At 44.2% G+C, this 13,467-nt stretch overlaps 1 protein-coding gene across 4 annotated transcripts in view; it reads right to left on the reverse strand.

Moving 5' to 3' along the window:
• FGF13 (fibroblast growth factor 13) overlaps positions 1 to 13,467 on the reverse strand; it is a 518,205-nt gene that overhangs the window by 112,882 nt on the left and 391,856 nt on the right. Inside the window, exon 1 of one of the 4 annotated variants that reach the window (XM_031944886.1) lies at positions 2,154 to 2,420. The exons of the other annotated variants lie outside the window; for them this stretch is intronic. Within the exon in view, the coding sequence (XP_031800746.1) occupies positions 2,154 to 2,340 (187 nt within the window). The 5' untranslated portion in view covers positions 2,341 to 2,420. Of the gene's footprint in view, positions 1 to 2,153; positions 2,421 to 13,467 lie in introns of those variants that run through there. 4 annotated transcript variants of the gene reach the window in all.

Genomic DNA, 13,467 nt, shown 5'->3' on the forward strand with positions numbered 1-13,467 from the left:
CAATCATCAGGTTAATTGCTAATATGTGAACACGGACTTGCATCATCCCTGATTTCACAGGGCAGTTCTAGAACATTCTGCGTCATCTACGACAGAATACATCGCCACAGAGGCGTCCTGCTAGAGACGAAAATCGACAAGTTTCAAAATCAATTTCTAACATGATTAAACATGGCTTTCGACACTGTAATGTAGGCGAGAACATCAAAGCTGCTTACGGTGTCTACAATTTGAACAGTGTGTCACCAGGCTTAAAAAGCACCTCCCTGGCTCATTGTAGATTAAGGATGTGCTGCAAAACGATGTATTCTACCTTTTTAACAAGGTGCAATTTCTCACACGGGAGGAAAAGGAGGACTACAAAGATAATTTAGAGCTGCTTGCCAATCACAGACCAAAAGACACACGAATTGAGATTTCCTGCCCAACTAAACAAAAAAACAAAAAAAGAGCACACGCAGAACCCAAGAGGAATCAAAGAACTTGTAATTATCCACTGGGACTTAGGTGAAACAGAGCAAGAGAAAAGGAGAGGGCAGAATGCAGACAGTTATCAATTTTAAATTAAAACAGCCTTCTCAGAGGTCCATGCATATTACTAACAGGTCAAAAGATGCAGTGACGCCAGTCTGCCTTTTGTTTTTCTGGATACAAAATGATTTCATAAAGCATTTTCCAACAATCTCACAAAACAGCAGAACGCAATAGCCTTTTTCAAGAGTAAGATGATTATGCAATAGGCTTCACTGCAAACTCATCCCTGATTTAATCATAAAAATCACAAGAACCCAAATCTGCTTTTTAGAGTCTAGGCATCTTGCACATCAGATGTTCATGCTGACTTATATGACACTAGCATGTTTCACTTTGGAAATGCAAAAAGCCCATTTCCTACGTGCCCAGACCTACATGTGTATGGAGAAGATACAAGCATAGAAATGACAGAAGATGGATAGGTAGCTTTTTCTGTAATAATATTTACACTTGTTAAACGCAAGAAAATGGTCCAGTGAACTTCTTTTGCTTAAGAATTGACAGAAAAGGCTTCTGCGCCAAGGCTAGATTGCCTTCCCCTTAACACCAAGAGATATGCAAAAATCACTTCTCCCCCTCCCTCTTTCCCCCCAAGCCTCTGAAGACTGGTTCTATGCTTTTCTGGCCCTGGGTCTGGCCAGAGGCACCCCAATTTGCCAATTTCAGGTTTGCTCCTTAGCACCAGTAGGTAATCAAGGTTTCCTTCTCCCCAGCCTTCAATTATTACTCAGCTTAATCAGCTAGCTCTGTGCTAAGGGACATGCAGAATGTGTGTGCGTGTGTGTGGGGGGGAACCCAAGGATTTCAAAGCTGCACCACAGCTGTGCCTCAAGACATCGCCACATGATAAAAAGAAACGAAACACCCCAAGCAAGGGGAATCCCTGCCTCCTGGGGTGTGAGATAGCAGGTGAAGGATCAGAAACACAGTTTAGAACAAGAAGAAAGCGGGATTCCCCCTGATTTTCTTATAGGAACAGTAAGGGAATTGGGTGTGTGTGGGGGGAGAAAATGGCCAAAACCGAGCTTCCATACTGAAATTTCTATGGCTGCCCCATGACAGCCCTGCCCTGTCAGGAATACATGTGAATACGCATGTAATGTCGCACGAAGGAGTCCGCATGCCCTGTTTGCGGGTGTGCCCTGCTGACCCCTGGCTTGGGCTCTGTTGCTTCTCTCCCCCCCTTTTCCCCTCTCCCCCCTCCCCTCATTTGTCCTCCTCCCCCTCCCTCTCCTCTCCTCCTCCCCCGCCTCCTCCCCTCGCCTCTTCCCTCTTCTCCCCCTCCTCTCTCCCCCCCCCCCCCCCCCCCCCCCCCACCAACAGTTGCACTGCAGCAAACATGAAACTGTCACGAAGGAGGCCAGGAACGCATCGCCTTCCCACGCACGCACGCAAACACCGCACCGCACCGCCTGGCAATGAAAAACAAAAACAAAAAAAAAAAACACAACCCCTCGAAAACAAAAACCCCAAACCAAAAAGCCCCATACTTTGGAGGCTGAGCTACCGAAGGGAATGGCAAGTGCAGGGGTAGGGGGTGAGGGCGGGGGAAGGGAGCCTGTCTCTGACAAGAAATCGCAAAGCCCCAAAGCTAGAGCATAAAATCAATTAGCCCAGACCTGGTCTTCTCCTCCGCCTCTTCTTGGAGCCAAAGAGTTTGACCCGGGAGAACACATTCAACTTGTTTTTGTCGCAGCTGCCCTTGCTTTTGCTGGGGCTGCTGACACACTTGCAGGCGTTGGACTTCTCGCGCTCGCGGGCTTGCCTCTTCTGCCTGATTAGGGAACTGGCGATCGCGGCCGCCATGGCCAGTAGCCCCAGCACCTCGCGGCCGCCCGGTCCCCCCCCCGCTGCTGCTGCCGCCGCCGCCGCCGCTCCCGCCCGCCTCGGCGATAGCGCCGCCGCCGCGCTGGCGCTGCCGCCGCCGCCGCCGCCGCCGGCTGCCCTGCTGCTCTCTACCTGCGCCTCAGATTCGAAGGCTCAGAGAAAAAACAGCAGCGAGCATGCTGCGCTTACCCGCACCCTAGACGAGCTCGGACTCCTCAGGAGCGGAGCGCAGCGCAACGCAGCCACAGGCGACGGCGCCGGCAGCAGCAGCTGCGGTGGGCGAGGGGAGGGAGGGGCGGGCCCCCGCCCCGGGGGGGGGGAAGGGGGGGGGGAGGGAAGCAGGAGGGAGATGGAGATGGAGAGGGTGGGGCCCGCCCCCAAAAAAAAACCCAAAAAGAAAGGAGCGGGGGGGGTTTGGAAAAGGGGAGGGAGAAGGAGGGGAAAGAGGGAAAGAACGGGGGGGAAGAGGAAGGGGGAAAAGAGGGGAGAAGGGAGAAAGAAGAAGAAAGGGGGGGGGGGAAAAAGAGTGGAAAGAGGGGCGGGGGGGGGGGGGGAAAGGGGGGGGGGAGAGGGGGGGGGGGAAAGAGAGGGGGTAAAGAGGGTGGGGGGTGGTTGGTTTTGGGGGAAAAGGGGTGGGGTGGAAGCGCGTTTTGGGGGGGAGGGCTAAGTTTTGGGTGGGGAGGGTGTGTTTAATGTAGAAAGGTTTGTGTTTAGGGGGGTTTTAGAAAGAGGTGGTGTTTGTGTTGCGGATGATGGGGGTTGTTTAAATTAAATAGGGTTTGGGGTTTTTTTTGTTTTTTTGCGTTTTTTGCCGGATGTTTTTGGTGGTGGGTGGGGGGGAGGTTTTTTTGCTTTTGTTTTTGTTTCTGGTGGGGGTTGGTGGTAAAGGGTGGGGGTTTTGTTGGGATTTTGGTTTTGTTGTGTTGCGGTTTTCTGGGTTTGGATTGTTTCTTTCTTTGACATTGGTTTTGGGAGTGGGTAAGGGTTTTTTTTCTTTCTTTTTTTCTTTTTTTTCTTTTTTTTTTTTTTTTTTTTTTTTTCTTTTTTTCTTTCTTTTTTTTTTCTTTTTCTTTCTTTTTTTCTTTTCTTTTTTTTTTTCTTTTTTTTTTTTCTTTTTTTTTTTTTTGTTTTTCTTGTTTATTAGTTTTTTTGATTTCTTGGAGAGAATGTTTTTGGGGATTAATTTAAAATTTTTTTGTTTTTTTTCTTTTTTCTTTTCTTTTTTTCTGTTTTGTTTTTTTTTTTCTTTTCTTTCAGGTTGTTTTTTTTTTTATTCTTTTTTTCTTTCTTTTTTTTTTTTATTTTTCTTCTTTTTGTTTTTTTTTCCTTTTCTTTTTTTCTTTTTTTACTTTTTTCCCTTTTTCTTGATTTGTTCCTCGTGTGTGTGTGTGTGTGTGTTTGGGGAAAGAGAGAGAGAGAGAGAGAGAGGGAAGAGAGAGAGGGGACAGAAGAATGATTTTTTCTTTCTTCCCGAAAACACTGCAGGAGGAAAAGATGAGAGTGAGAGGATTGGGGGCCTGGGGGTCGGTTGGGATCCTTTGGGAAATTGGCTTCTAGAGGAGCGCACTGAGTAGAGGGCTTGAGGGCCCTGGAGGGCTCCCCACTGGCCCCAGAAACAACAGCGGCTTTTTGTAGGGGAAACTGGGGGGAGTACAGGTGTGGAGGCGTGCAGCCTCCACAAGTGGTTTTGAGCCGGCTCGTTTGCCCGTGGCGCAGTCCTTGGAACCCCAGACCTGCCGCTTCCCATCCTTCTTCCACAATTGGGGAAAAGAAGAGCTTGGGATTAGAGGGAGAGGGTGAGGCAAAGGGGAGAGCGCTTCCTTTACGTTTTCTTTTTCACGACTTGGCTTTGGGCTCCAATTTCTCACCTCGGGGAGCCACAGGGGAAGGATTCTTCTGTCTCCCTCTGCTTCCACCCACCCACCTTTTCTCAAGCGCACACGGAAAACCTGCCCTGACTCTGGAACCACGTACGAGAAGCTAGCCCGGTCCCCGGTTGTCCTCTAGCAATTGCCACGCACGATTCGAGCACATTTACATCCTCCTGTTCTAGGAGAAAGAAGGGCCGTGGAGAAGAAGAATCAGATTTGCAAATGCGAATAGGAAGTGCGTGGGGTCCCTCACTCTGAGCACTGTCAAAGCCCAGTCATTTTCTCAGCTCCCTTCTTGCCCCCTTCTCTATGGCGCTTTTCAAATGTGACGCAGGCATTAGACCAAATGCTTTGCACATCTCCAGGCTCATTCCCCTTGCTGCAAAGGACAAGTCCCCCCCCCCGGGGGGGCTTATTAAACCAACATGGCTGAAACAATTAACAATCCAAGTCAGTTTTCAGTACTTCTCCCAAGAAGCTATTGCCCAGTTCACTCCCACATGTGTGTATGTCCTTGATAAGGAACACTGGTGTGTGCTGGGAGGCAGGTGTTTTTTTCAAAGAGAAGCCTGCCGGCTTGGTTAGTACCGAGCATCTAGGGAGATTTCTGGCAAGAACCCTTCCATTTTCTATGGGTTAGCCTCTTCATTTGCTCTTTCGGCTTTATAAAGGCAGGGAATTAAAGAAGGAAATGCAGATGGGGGGGGGAGAAAGATGGAAGAAAGTAAAAAAGAGGAGTTGAATGTAAAGAAAAGAAACAGCAGTAATTGGAGAGGAAGAAAAGACAGGGAAGAAAATTAAAGGGACTTATCAGAAAGAAAGAAAATGGGAGGAAGCAAATGCAGGGGATGCAAAGAAGGAAAATGGAAGGAAGCAAATGGAGGAACTGGTTTTCAAAAGAAAAGGAGGAAACAGGAGAGAAAATTCAGGGGTGCACAGAAAGAAAAATGGCAGAAGGAAAGGGAGAGATGGTTGAAAAGAAGGAAATAGGAAAAACTGAGAGGTGGAGAGAAGGAAAGTGGAAGGGTGGTTGGAAAGAAAGAAGGAAATTAGAAGGAAAAATTCATGAGTGGAAAGAAGGAAATTAAGGAAGAAAATATGAGGAGGGTAATTAAAAATGACTGAAAAGAAGGGGCAAAATGCAAAGATGAGAGAGAAGGAAAATAGAAGGAAAGAAACAAAAGTGATTGGAAAGAAGGAAAAAAGGAAAATTGAGAGGTGGAGAGAAGGAAAGTGGAAGGGTGTTGGAAAGAAAGAAGGGAATTAGAAGGAAAAATCCCTGAGTGGAAAGAAGGAAATTAAGGAAGAAAATATGAGGAAGGTAATTAAAAATGATTGAAAAGAAAGGGGAAATGCAGAGATGGAGAGAAGGAAAATAGAGGGAAAAAAACAAAAGTGATTGAAAAGAAGGAAAAAAAGGAAAAATTGAGAGGTGGAGAGAAAGAAAATGGAAGGAAGGGAATGGAAGGGTGGTTGGAAAGAAGGAAATAAGAAGAAAAAATTCATGGGTGGAGAGAAGGAAAGTAAGGAAGAAAATGTAAGGAAGGGAATTAGAAAATGATTGGAAAGAAGGAAAAAATGCAGAGACAGAGAGAGAAAATAGAGGGATAGAAACAGGAAGGTGATTGGAAAGAAGGAAAATAGGGATGGGGAAAGAAGGGAATGATCATTTATTAGCGCATATCTATTTATATTTATAGCACCTACTCATTTAATTGCACCTATCGTGTGCTAAGCACTTTATAAATATTATCTCATTTAATTCTCACAGCAACCCTGTGTGGTAGGGGCTAATAATCCCCATTATCCTTTTGAGGAAACTGAGTCAAACAAGGACTTGCCCAGGGTCCTTCAGCTAGTATCGGAGGCCATACTTGAACTCAGGTCATCCTGACTCAAAACCCAGTTGTACAACCAGCCGAATCCTAACTAAAGACATTGGAAGTGAAACATATGAGGGTGATGTCAAGGGGTAAAATACAAGGAAAAAGGCAGGGGGAGAGGGAAGGAAAATAGAGGGAAAGAAACGGGAAGGTGAATAGAAAGAAGGAAAATAGGGATGGGAAATAAGGGAATGATCATTTATTAGTGGTGGTTAGAAAGAAGGAAAATAAAAGGGAAAAAATGGAAAGAGGATGGTGAAAGTCTTCAGATCATTCAAAACAGGGATCAGTTAGAGGAAGTTGGCAGAAAAGAAGTCTCTAGGGGGCCAGAATAGTTGTGTTCAAGTCTGAAGGGATCAAGTTCAAGTCAAGGAGAGACCAGCTGTATTCTGCTTGGCCCCAAAGGATCAAAACAGGAGTGGCAGCAGCCAAAGCTGCAGAGAGGTAGATTTGCTAGTGCTGCTTAGAAGATAAGGGCTCACCATTCCTAGAGGATTCTGGGCAGTGACTAGACTACCATTTGTCACATATGCTGTGGAAGGCCTCTGGCTGGCTGGTCTTTGAGGTATATTAGTACTCTCCCCTAGAGAGAATCTTTCCTCCCCAGTGCCAAGCCCAGAGAAGATTAAGCCATTTTCAGGCAAAGATGGATACTATGATTAGTTCCCCCAGGAGGAGGAGGATTCCCATCAAAACAGATCCCAGAAAGTGTTCCTCTCCCATGACCACGAGGGGCAGACTCCACTCCTGAGAAAGTTTAGTCAACTTGTTCTCGCTGTACCAGGTTGGAACAGCCCTCACTTCTGTAGCCAGTAGAGCTCTTCTCTTTATTGTAGAGTTCCATTCACTAAGCCAAGTGAATAGAGAATGAAGGCAAAAAGACACAGGTTCAAGTCCTGTCTCTGACACATCCAGGCTACGTGAATCTAAGCGAGCAAATCCCTTCCTATCTCTGTGCCCACATGTAACTCTGGAAGGCTGATGATGTGCCACCCGCATTAGCATAGTTTCTTCTTTCAGAACTTCTCTTTACCAAGGAAATCACAGGCCTACTTGCTATCCATTTACTAAGTAACTCTCTGACTTCTCTACTTTCTCCAATCCCTCAATGGCAGGAATGAAAGTGACGTTTTATGGCCACTCACACTGACCTCAAATGTTCTTTGAAGGAAGTCTGTTTTGGCCAGAGTTTAATGGATATTTGAGGGAAATGGGCACCTCTAGAAACATATGGCACCTATTGTACTAGGCATATAATAATTTCTCATCCATTCACTCTGAAATAATCGTGCTTAACAATCATCCTATACCCCAAATCTCACCGAATCCTTGAAACAACCTTGAGGAGTGAGTACTGCAGGCATGGTTAGCCCCATTTGACAAATGAGGAAACCGAGGCAGACAGATTCCACAGCTGCCAAGAGACAGAGTAGGAATCAAATCCAGACCCCTTGAGGCCAAATCTCTGTGTTCTTTACATTATTTTCCCTTTTGAAGGATCACAGAAATTCACTCTGAGATTGCACAGAGCCATGTGGTCTAACTATGGTATATTTTTTACCGCTTCCTCACAGTACACAGCAGCTAAACACGGCATCCCCCTACGGAAAACCAAAGTAAAAAATGAGTAGGATTACCTGGGCCAAGGAAAGGGAGAAAATAATGGCCAATTAATCAACATGCATTTATTAAGCTTTCTAAGTGTGAGGCACTGTGCCAAAGCCCTTGGAATTCAAAGGAAAGCCAAAATATGATCCCTGTCCTCAAGAGACTTAGATTTCCATGATGGGGACAACAAGCAAAGAACTCCATACTTACAAAATATATACAGTGTAAGTGGTGGTTGGGGGAGGTACTAGCAGCGGGGTAGGACCAGAAAAGACCACATGATGAAGGTAGAGTTAATCTGAATCACAAAGGGAAATATATGCTGGCATGAGGGAGAGCTAGGGCAAAGACAGTGAGCTGAGAGATGGTGAGTTGTTAGAGAAGGAGAGCAAAGAATCGCACTGGGGCCTATCTCATGATAGGGTTACCGCTCTGGTCACGGTGCTTCCCTGGTGGATATTTTGAATGAATGAGGGGATATGAGTGATGCCTCATCTCCTGGCTTCTACAAAGCATGACACCAGGCTAACCTCTGCCCTCTTGCCACGTCACTTTTTGACCTAAGGTCTTATGGCTTTTCCTGAACTGGGCCATACTCTGGCTGGGCACGGTCCAGCTTCTTGTTTCCGGGCCTTCTCTGAGCACTGATATGTCTCTACACACAGCCTCTTGAACTTAGAGTAGCACTGAGAAAGTGGGAAAACACTCCAAAGCACAGAAATGGAAGTCAGGAAAACTGAATTCTAGACCTTGCCCTGTCATCAATCAGTTATGAGACTTGAACAGATCAATGAACCTGAATTTGCTTCCATTTTCTCACCAGCAAAATGAATAGCTCCCAAGGTTCCTTTTGGTTCAAATATCTCATGATAACAGCAACATTTGCATAGTGCTCTAAAGTTTGCAAAGTTATTTACAAAAATAGTTTCATGCCTAATGCCCCTCGTCCCCCCCATGTCCTCCTTGGTTCAGTGACGCTCAGGCTTTGTGTGGCTCCTCAAACAAAACACTCCATTTCCCAGCTCCAGGTATTTTCCCTGGCTGGCTGACCCCCTATGACTGTAATACTCTTCCCTCCTTATCTCTCCTTCCTTCCAAGCTCCTCTTGCTTTAAGTCCCAACTAAAATCTCACCACCTACAAGAAGCCCTTTCCAATCCTCTTTAATATTACTGTCTTCCCTCTGAAACTATCTCCAATTTACTCCATCTGGATTTTCTAGGTACAGAATTGTTTGCAAGACTGTAGGCTCCTTGAAGGAACTGTCTCCTGCCTTTCTTTATCTGCTCAGCAATTAGCCCAGTTCCTAATACACAGCGGGTGCTTAAATTGTTGACTGACAAAAACTCTGAGGTAGGAGCTATTATTATCCTTATTTTATACATAAGGAAACTGAGGCTAAGAGAGGTTAAGTGATTCAGGGCTATATAGTTAGTAAATGTCTGAAGCAGAATTTAAACTTGTATTTTACTAATCCTTCTCCTCCTCTCCTCTTCTTTGTCTCTCTGTCTTTGTGTGTCTCCATCTGTCTCTCTGTGTCTCTGTCTCTGTCTCTGTTTCTGTCTCTCTTTCTCTGTGTGGATCTCTGTCTCTGTATTTCTCTTCTCTCTTTCTCTCTCCTCTGAGTCAGAACAAGATAGAACAAAATATCCTCTAGGATAGCTGAGTATAATCCTTTAGACTGTAATTTCTTAAGGGTGGGCTCCTTGTCTTATGTTGTGCCTAGTACAGTGCATTGCACATGGTAGACAGCTGACTTAATATCTGTTTGGTTAATAAATAAAAATATACATTACATAAACTGGGAATATAGATACAGATATGGAAAAAATAAAGATGTTTGCATAAAAAATCCTTTGCTTCCCATCATTTTGTTGATTCCCCATGAAAATCAGGCAGTATTGAATCAGTTTTTGCAAAGTTGTCTCAGAGAGTTATGGGAGTTATCAGGGTATAGATTTCTCATGTCTTTTTGTGAATCCCTTTTGGCAGGTCATGGATGAGGTGAAGAATCTGAGGAAACCTGCTTTCAGGAGCCTTCTTTCCAAGATAGACAGATACCCAAACAGACCTGACAGTGATGAGCAAAAAAACCCCAAAAACCCAAAATATAAGACAAGTGAGTCTCCTTCGGCTTCTGCAATCAAGTAAGAATCAGTTGCTTCTAGGACACCCAGAAAACAAGAGGCTATAGAAAGCAGCCTTCCTTCTCGGGGGGCTAAATCCCTTTGCTTCTTTGCTCAGTCTGCTTCCCTTCTCTTGATGTCCATCAGCTCATAGATATTGCCAGATACACAGCAGAAAGCTTTATATCTGAGATGGAGGCATGGAATGAAAGCCAGGTTCAGAATCCAAGAGGTCAGGAGCCTGGGGATGGCACCAAGGTGGCAAGAGGCTTGGCTGGAGCCAGCCAACTTCTTTAGAGTACCTAGTTATGCCTCCAAAGCATTAGGGGAAAGTCTGGGGAGAAATATAAACGAGCAGATTAGATAAGAAAGGCCATTAACAAAAACTGTGCCACTTAACCAGAGTCCATAAGAAAAATGCAATTTCAAAAAACCTTGTCAGTGTTACATTGCTGGGATTCCAGGAACAGAAAGAGTGAGTTCTGCACTCCAGAACAGAACCTGGCACATTTCTGAGCTGGCAACGGATTGGTACTAGTCACAGATATGAAGGAGAAAGATCAGAAGAGAAGGTTTCCCTAAGAAAATATTTAGAACAGGATGGCCCAGGAGAATTTTTAGAGCTGTTGAGGGTTCAAAGTTCATCTGGCTCAATGGGTCTTATTCTTTTCTGCAGGATGGGCCTCTCTTTGGCACTCTGGGAAAGCCTATGGGCTCCTTCTGAGAAAAAATGTTTGTACATGCAATAAAATAGGAAAAAAAACCCATCAGATTAAAAAGTTAACCAATAATGTTGAAATAGTTGGGAAAAAACCATCAAATTACAAAGTCAATCAATATTGTTGAAATATATTTAATAAAGTTAAAACAAACATGCACGCAGGCTCACATAGCCATAGGTTAAGTATTCCTCATCTACTCCAAATCCTTTCATTTTTCAGGGGTGGAAATTGAGGTGCATAGAAAGGTGGTGACTAGCCCAGGGTTACAGATCGATCAGCTTGTCCCAACTCACACGCACAATAAAATGGTGAGGAGCCCTGAAATCAGGCCTTATTGCTACAGTGTCCCTGTCTTCATTATGCCTTTTCTCTGAGAGCATTTTCTAAATACTTAAGCTATAGAATTTACTAAAGCCACTCCTGATTTATATTTAAAATCAATTGGAAAAACACTGATCAATTCTGGTTCTCAAGAAAGAAAATTCTATAACCTCTATAAAAGTTCATTATTCACTCATAATTAATTAACATTACATTCATAAAACACAGCTGACAGTCCTCATGCCATCTATGAACTCAGCTACTGGCCACTTAATTAGCTGTCGGAGCAGCAACAACAAGAGATTCTGACTTTTGATGACCTCTTTGGTCATTTGATGACCAGGGCTTAGATAGAGATCTACAATGGCTGGGGTAAATGATGATAATAATAATCAATATTTATATAGCACCCAAGGGTTTGCCAAGTTCTCACATATGTTATCTCATTTGCTGCTCATTTGAGCTAGGTACCACATGAATTAGTATTCCCATTTTTTAGGTGAAGGCAAAGGTTTACCTCTTATCCGCAAAGGCAGACTAAGGGAAGACAAACTTAGGCAGCAATATGCTTAAGTTATATTTCTCAGAGCCTTAAGGATCCATGGGTCCAAAGTTGTGGGCACCTATCTCCCTGATGAAGAAGACAGACAAGATTCTATAATTTAGCGTTATCCTTGGCAGTAGTTATATCTGGGGAAAAAAAACCGTCATCCCGGGTCTCTGGCCTTCTGGGCATTAGCCTGTATCCGATTTAGCCAAGTTGGCTCTTGGGTGACAACCCAGAGTTTGAGTTCTAGGAGCCCAGCCTTTGTCACTCCAATGAGGTACTGATTGTGTATGAGGAAGGAAGGGCCTTTGCCAATAAAGATCACTGCTCACAAGACTGTGTTCCCAAAGGAATTTATAGAAACAGTTATAAACATAACAGAACCTCATTTCTTTGGGATGCCGGAGGTGTGAACCCACCTAAGTTTGGTGAGACCCTCTTTTTCTGGGCATCCAATATAGGAACGGATGGAGGGGTGAGGTTAGAGCTGGCATCATAGCACGATGCGAAGTCTACAAGGCAGAAGAAAGATTGGTTTTAGGTTTATCATTTCTTCCAGCTTTGGAGGGCAAACAGGTATCATGGTGGATAGAGAGCTGGATTCTGAGGCAGCAAGAAGCAAGTTCAAATCCTGCCTCACACACTTACTAGCTGCATGACTCTGGGCAAGTTACATGGCCTTTCTTACTTTCCATAGCCTCTTGTGTCAAATGGGGCTGATAATAACATCCACCTCCCAGGTCAGTTGTAAAGATAAAATAAAAAAATGTATATAAACCTGAAAGTGCTACATAGATGCTAGGGCTTTCAGCAGCAACTGTGTGGCACTGAGCAAAGGCCCTACTTTCCTCAACAGTGCAATGGGGATAATGAAATTTGTTACTTATCTCCAAGGTTGTGAGGAAACTTAAATGATAGAATGTATGTGATGTGCTTTGTAACAGGCAGTACGTAAATAGAAGTGGGTATTATTTAGGGGATAATGTGAGGACCTTGTTACTCTATAACAGAGCCTAGGAAGAGAATTTAAAGTACAGGGGAAGGTTCGAGACCATGGCTAGTTCTTATGATATAAGGAGATTCTTAACTTCTTAAAGAACATTTACAGTTAACAATCATCTCTTATTTGTACTTCCCTTTCATTCCCCCCAAAACTTTTATTTTTCTATCTTAGAGAACGGAGAGATCATGGAAAATCAATTTGAGTATGCCTATGGATTACATTCTTAACCCCCCCTTTTTTTTCCAGTTCCAGATACCAAGTGGGAATGAACCAAGTGTGGAAGGTGGGGGCCGGTGGTGTCCGTTCTGCTCCCTAGCAGGAGTCAAATGCGAGATCCACCTGAGAAAGCTACCAGAGAGCTTTGAAGCCTTCTGCTTGGCTTGATCTTGGTAGCTCAACGGTGGGTGATTATTTGATTATTTGATGCCTATCTTCCCAAGATGGCTGCCCGAGTGTGAGGCTCAGGAATCTTAGCCAGTAGAGCGAGGTTTTAAAATGATATCTGCTGTCATTGTATAAGCTTGGGGATATAAGGCTGGCTCTTTAAAAGCTGTTACTTGCATCCTATACATTATGTTTGAAATATAGCCATCTACCACCAGATCAGCAGTGATTCCAGGCTTAGGGGTATGGAGCTAGATTTTTTTTAGTAGGGGGAAAGAGCCAAATGTAAGCTAACATGTTTTGCCACTGATCCCTTTTTAAATAAACACTATATTAAATGAACAAGCACACACATTAGCAAATTGTTCAACATCTGCATCATACCTAAAAATGAATTATATAATTTAGAACAAGAATCAGAGAAATATTTCTCATTTGTACTTCAGAATTTTTCCACCACTACTTAAACTAATCTTTATTTTTCTGACCCAAGGTAGACTGAAAATTCACTGAGCATTTATGTCCTTCTAGCAGAAACTTTGCAGGGAGCCGAAGCAGGGAAGGATCTCATCGACCTCCATATTTGATGAGGATATTTAGGGGCTTCAGAGAAACCTTGCCATCAAAAACCCTTGCAAGCAA

The sequence above is a fragment of the Sarcophilus harrisii genome, chromosome X (genome assembly GCF_902635505.1).
Source record: "Sarcophilus harrisii chromosome X, mSarHar1.11, whole genome shotgun sequence".
Lineage (NCBI taxonomy): Eukaryota > Metazoa > Chordata > Mammalia > Dasyuromorphia > Dasyuridae > Sarcophilus > Sarcophilus harrisii.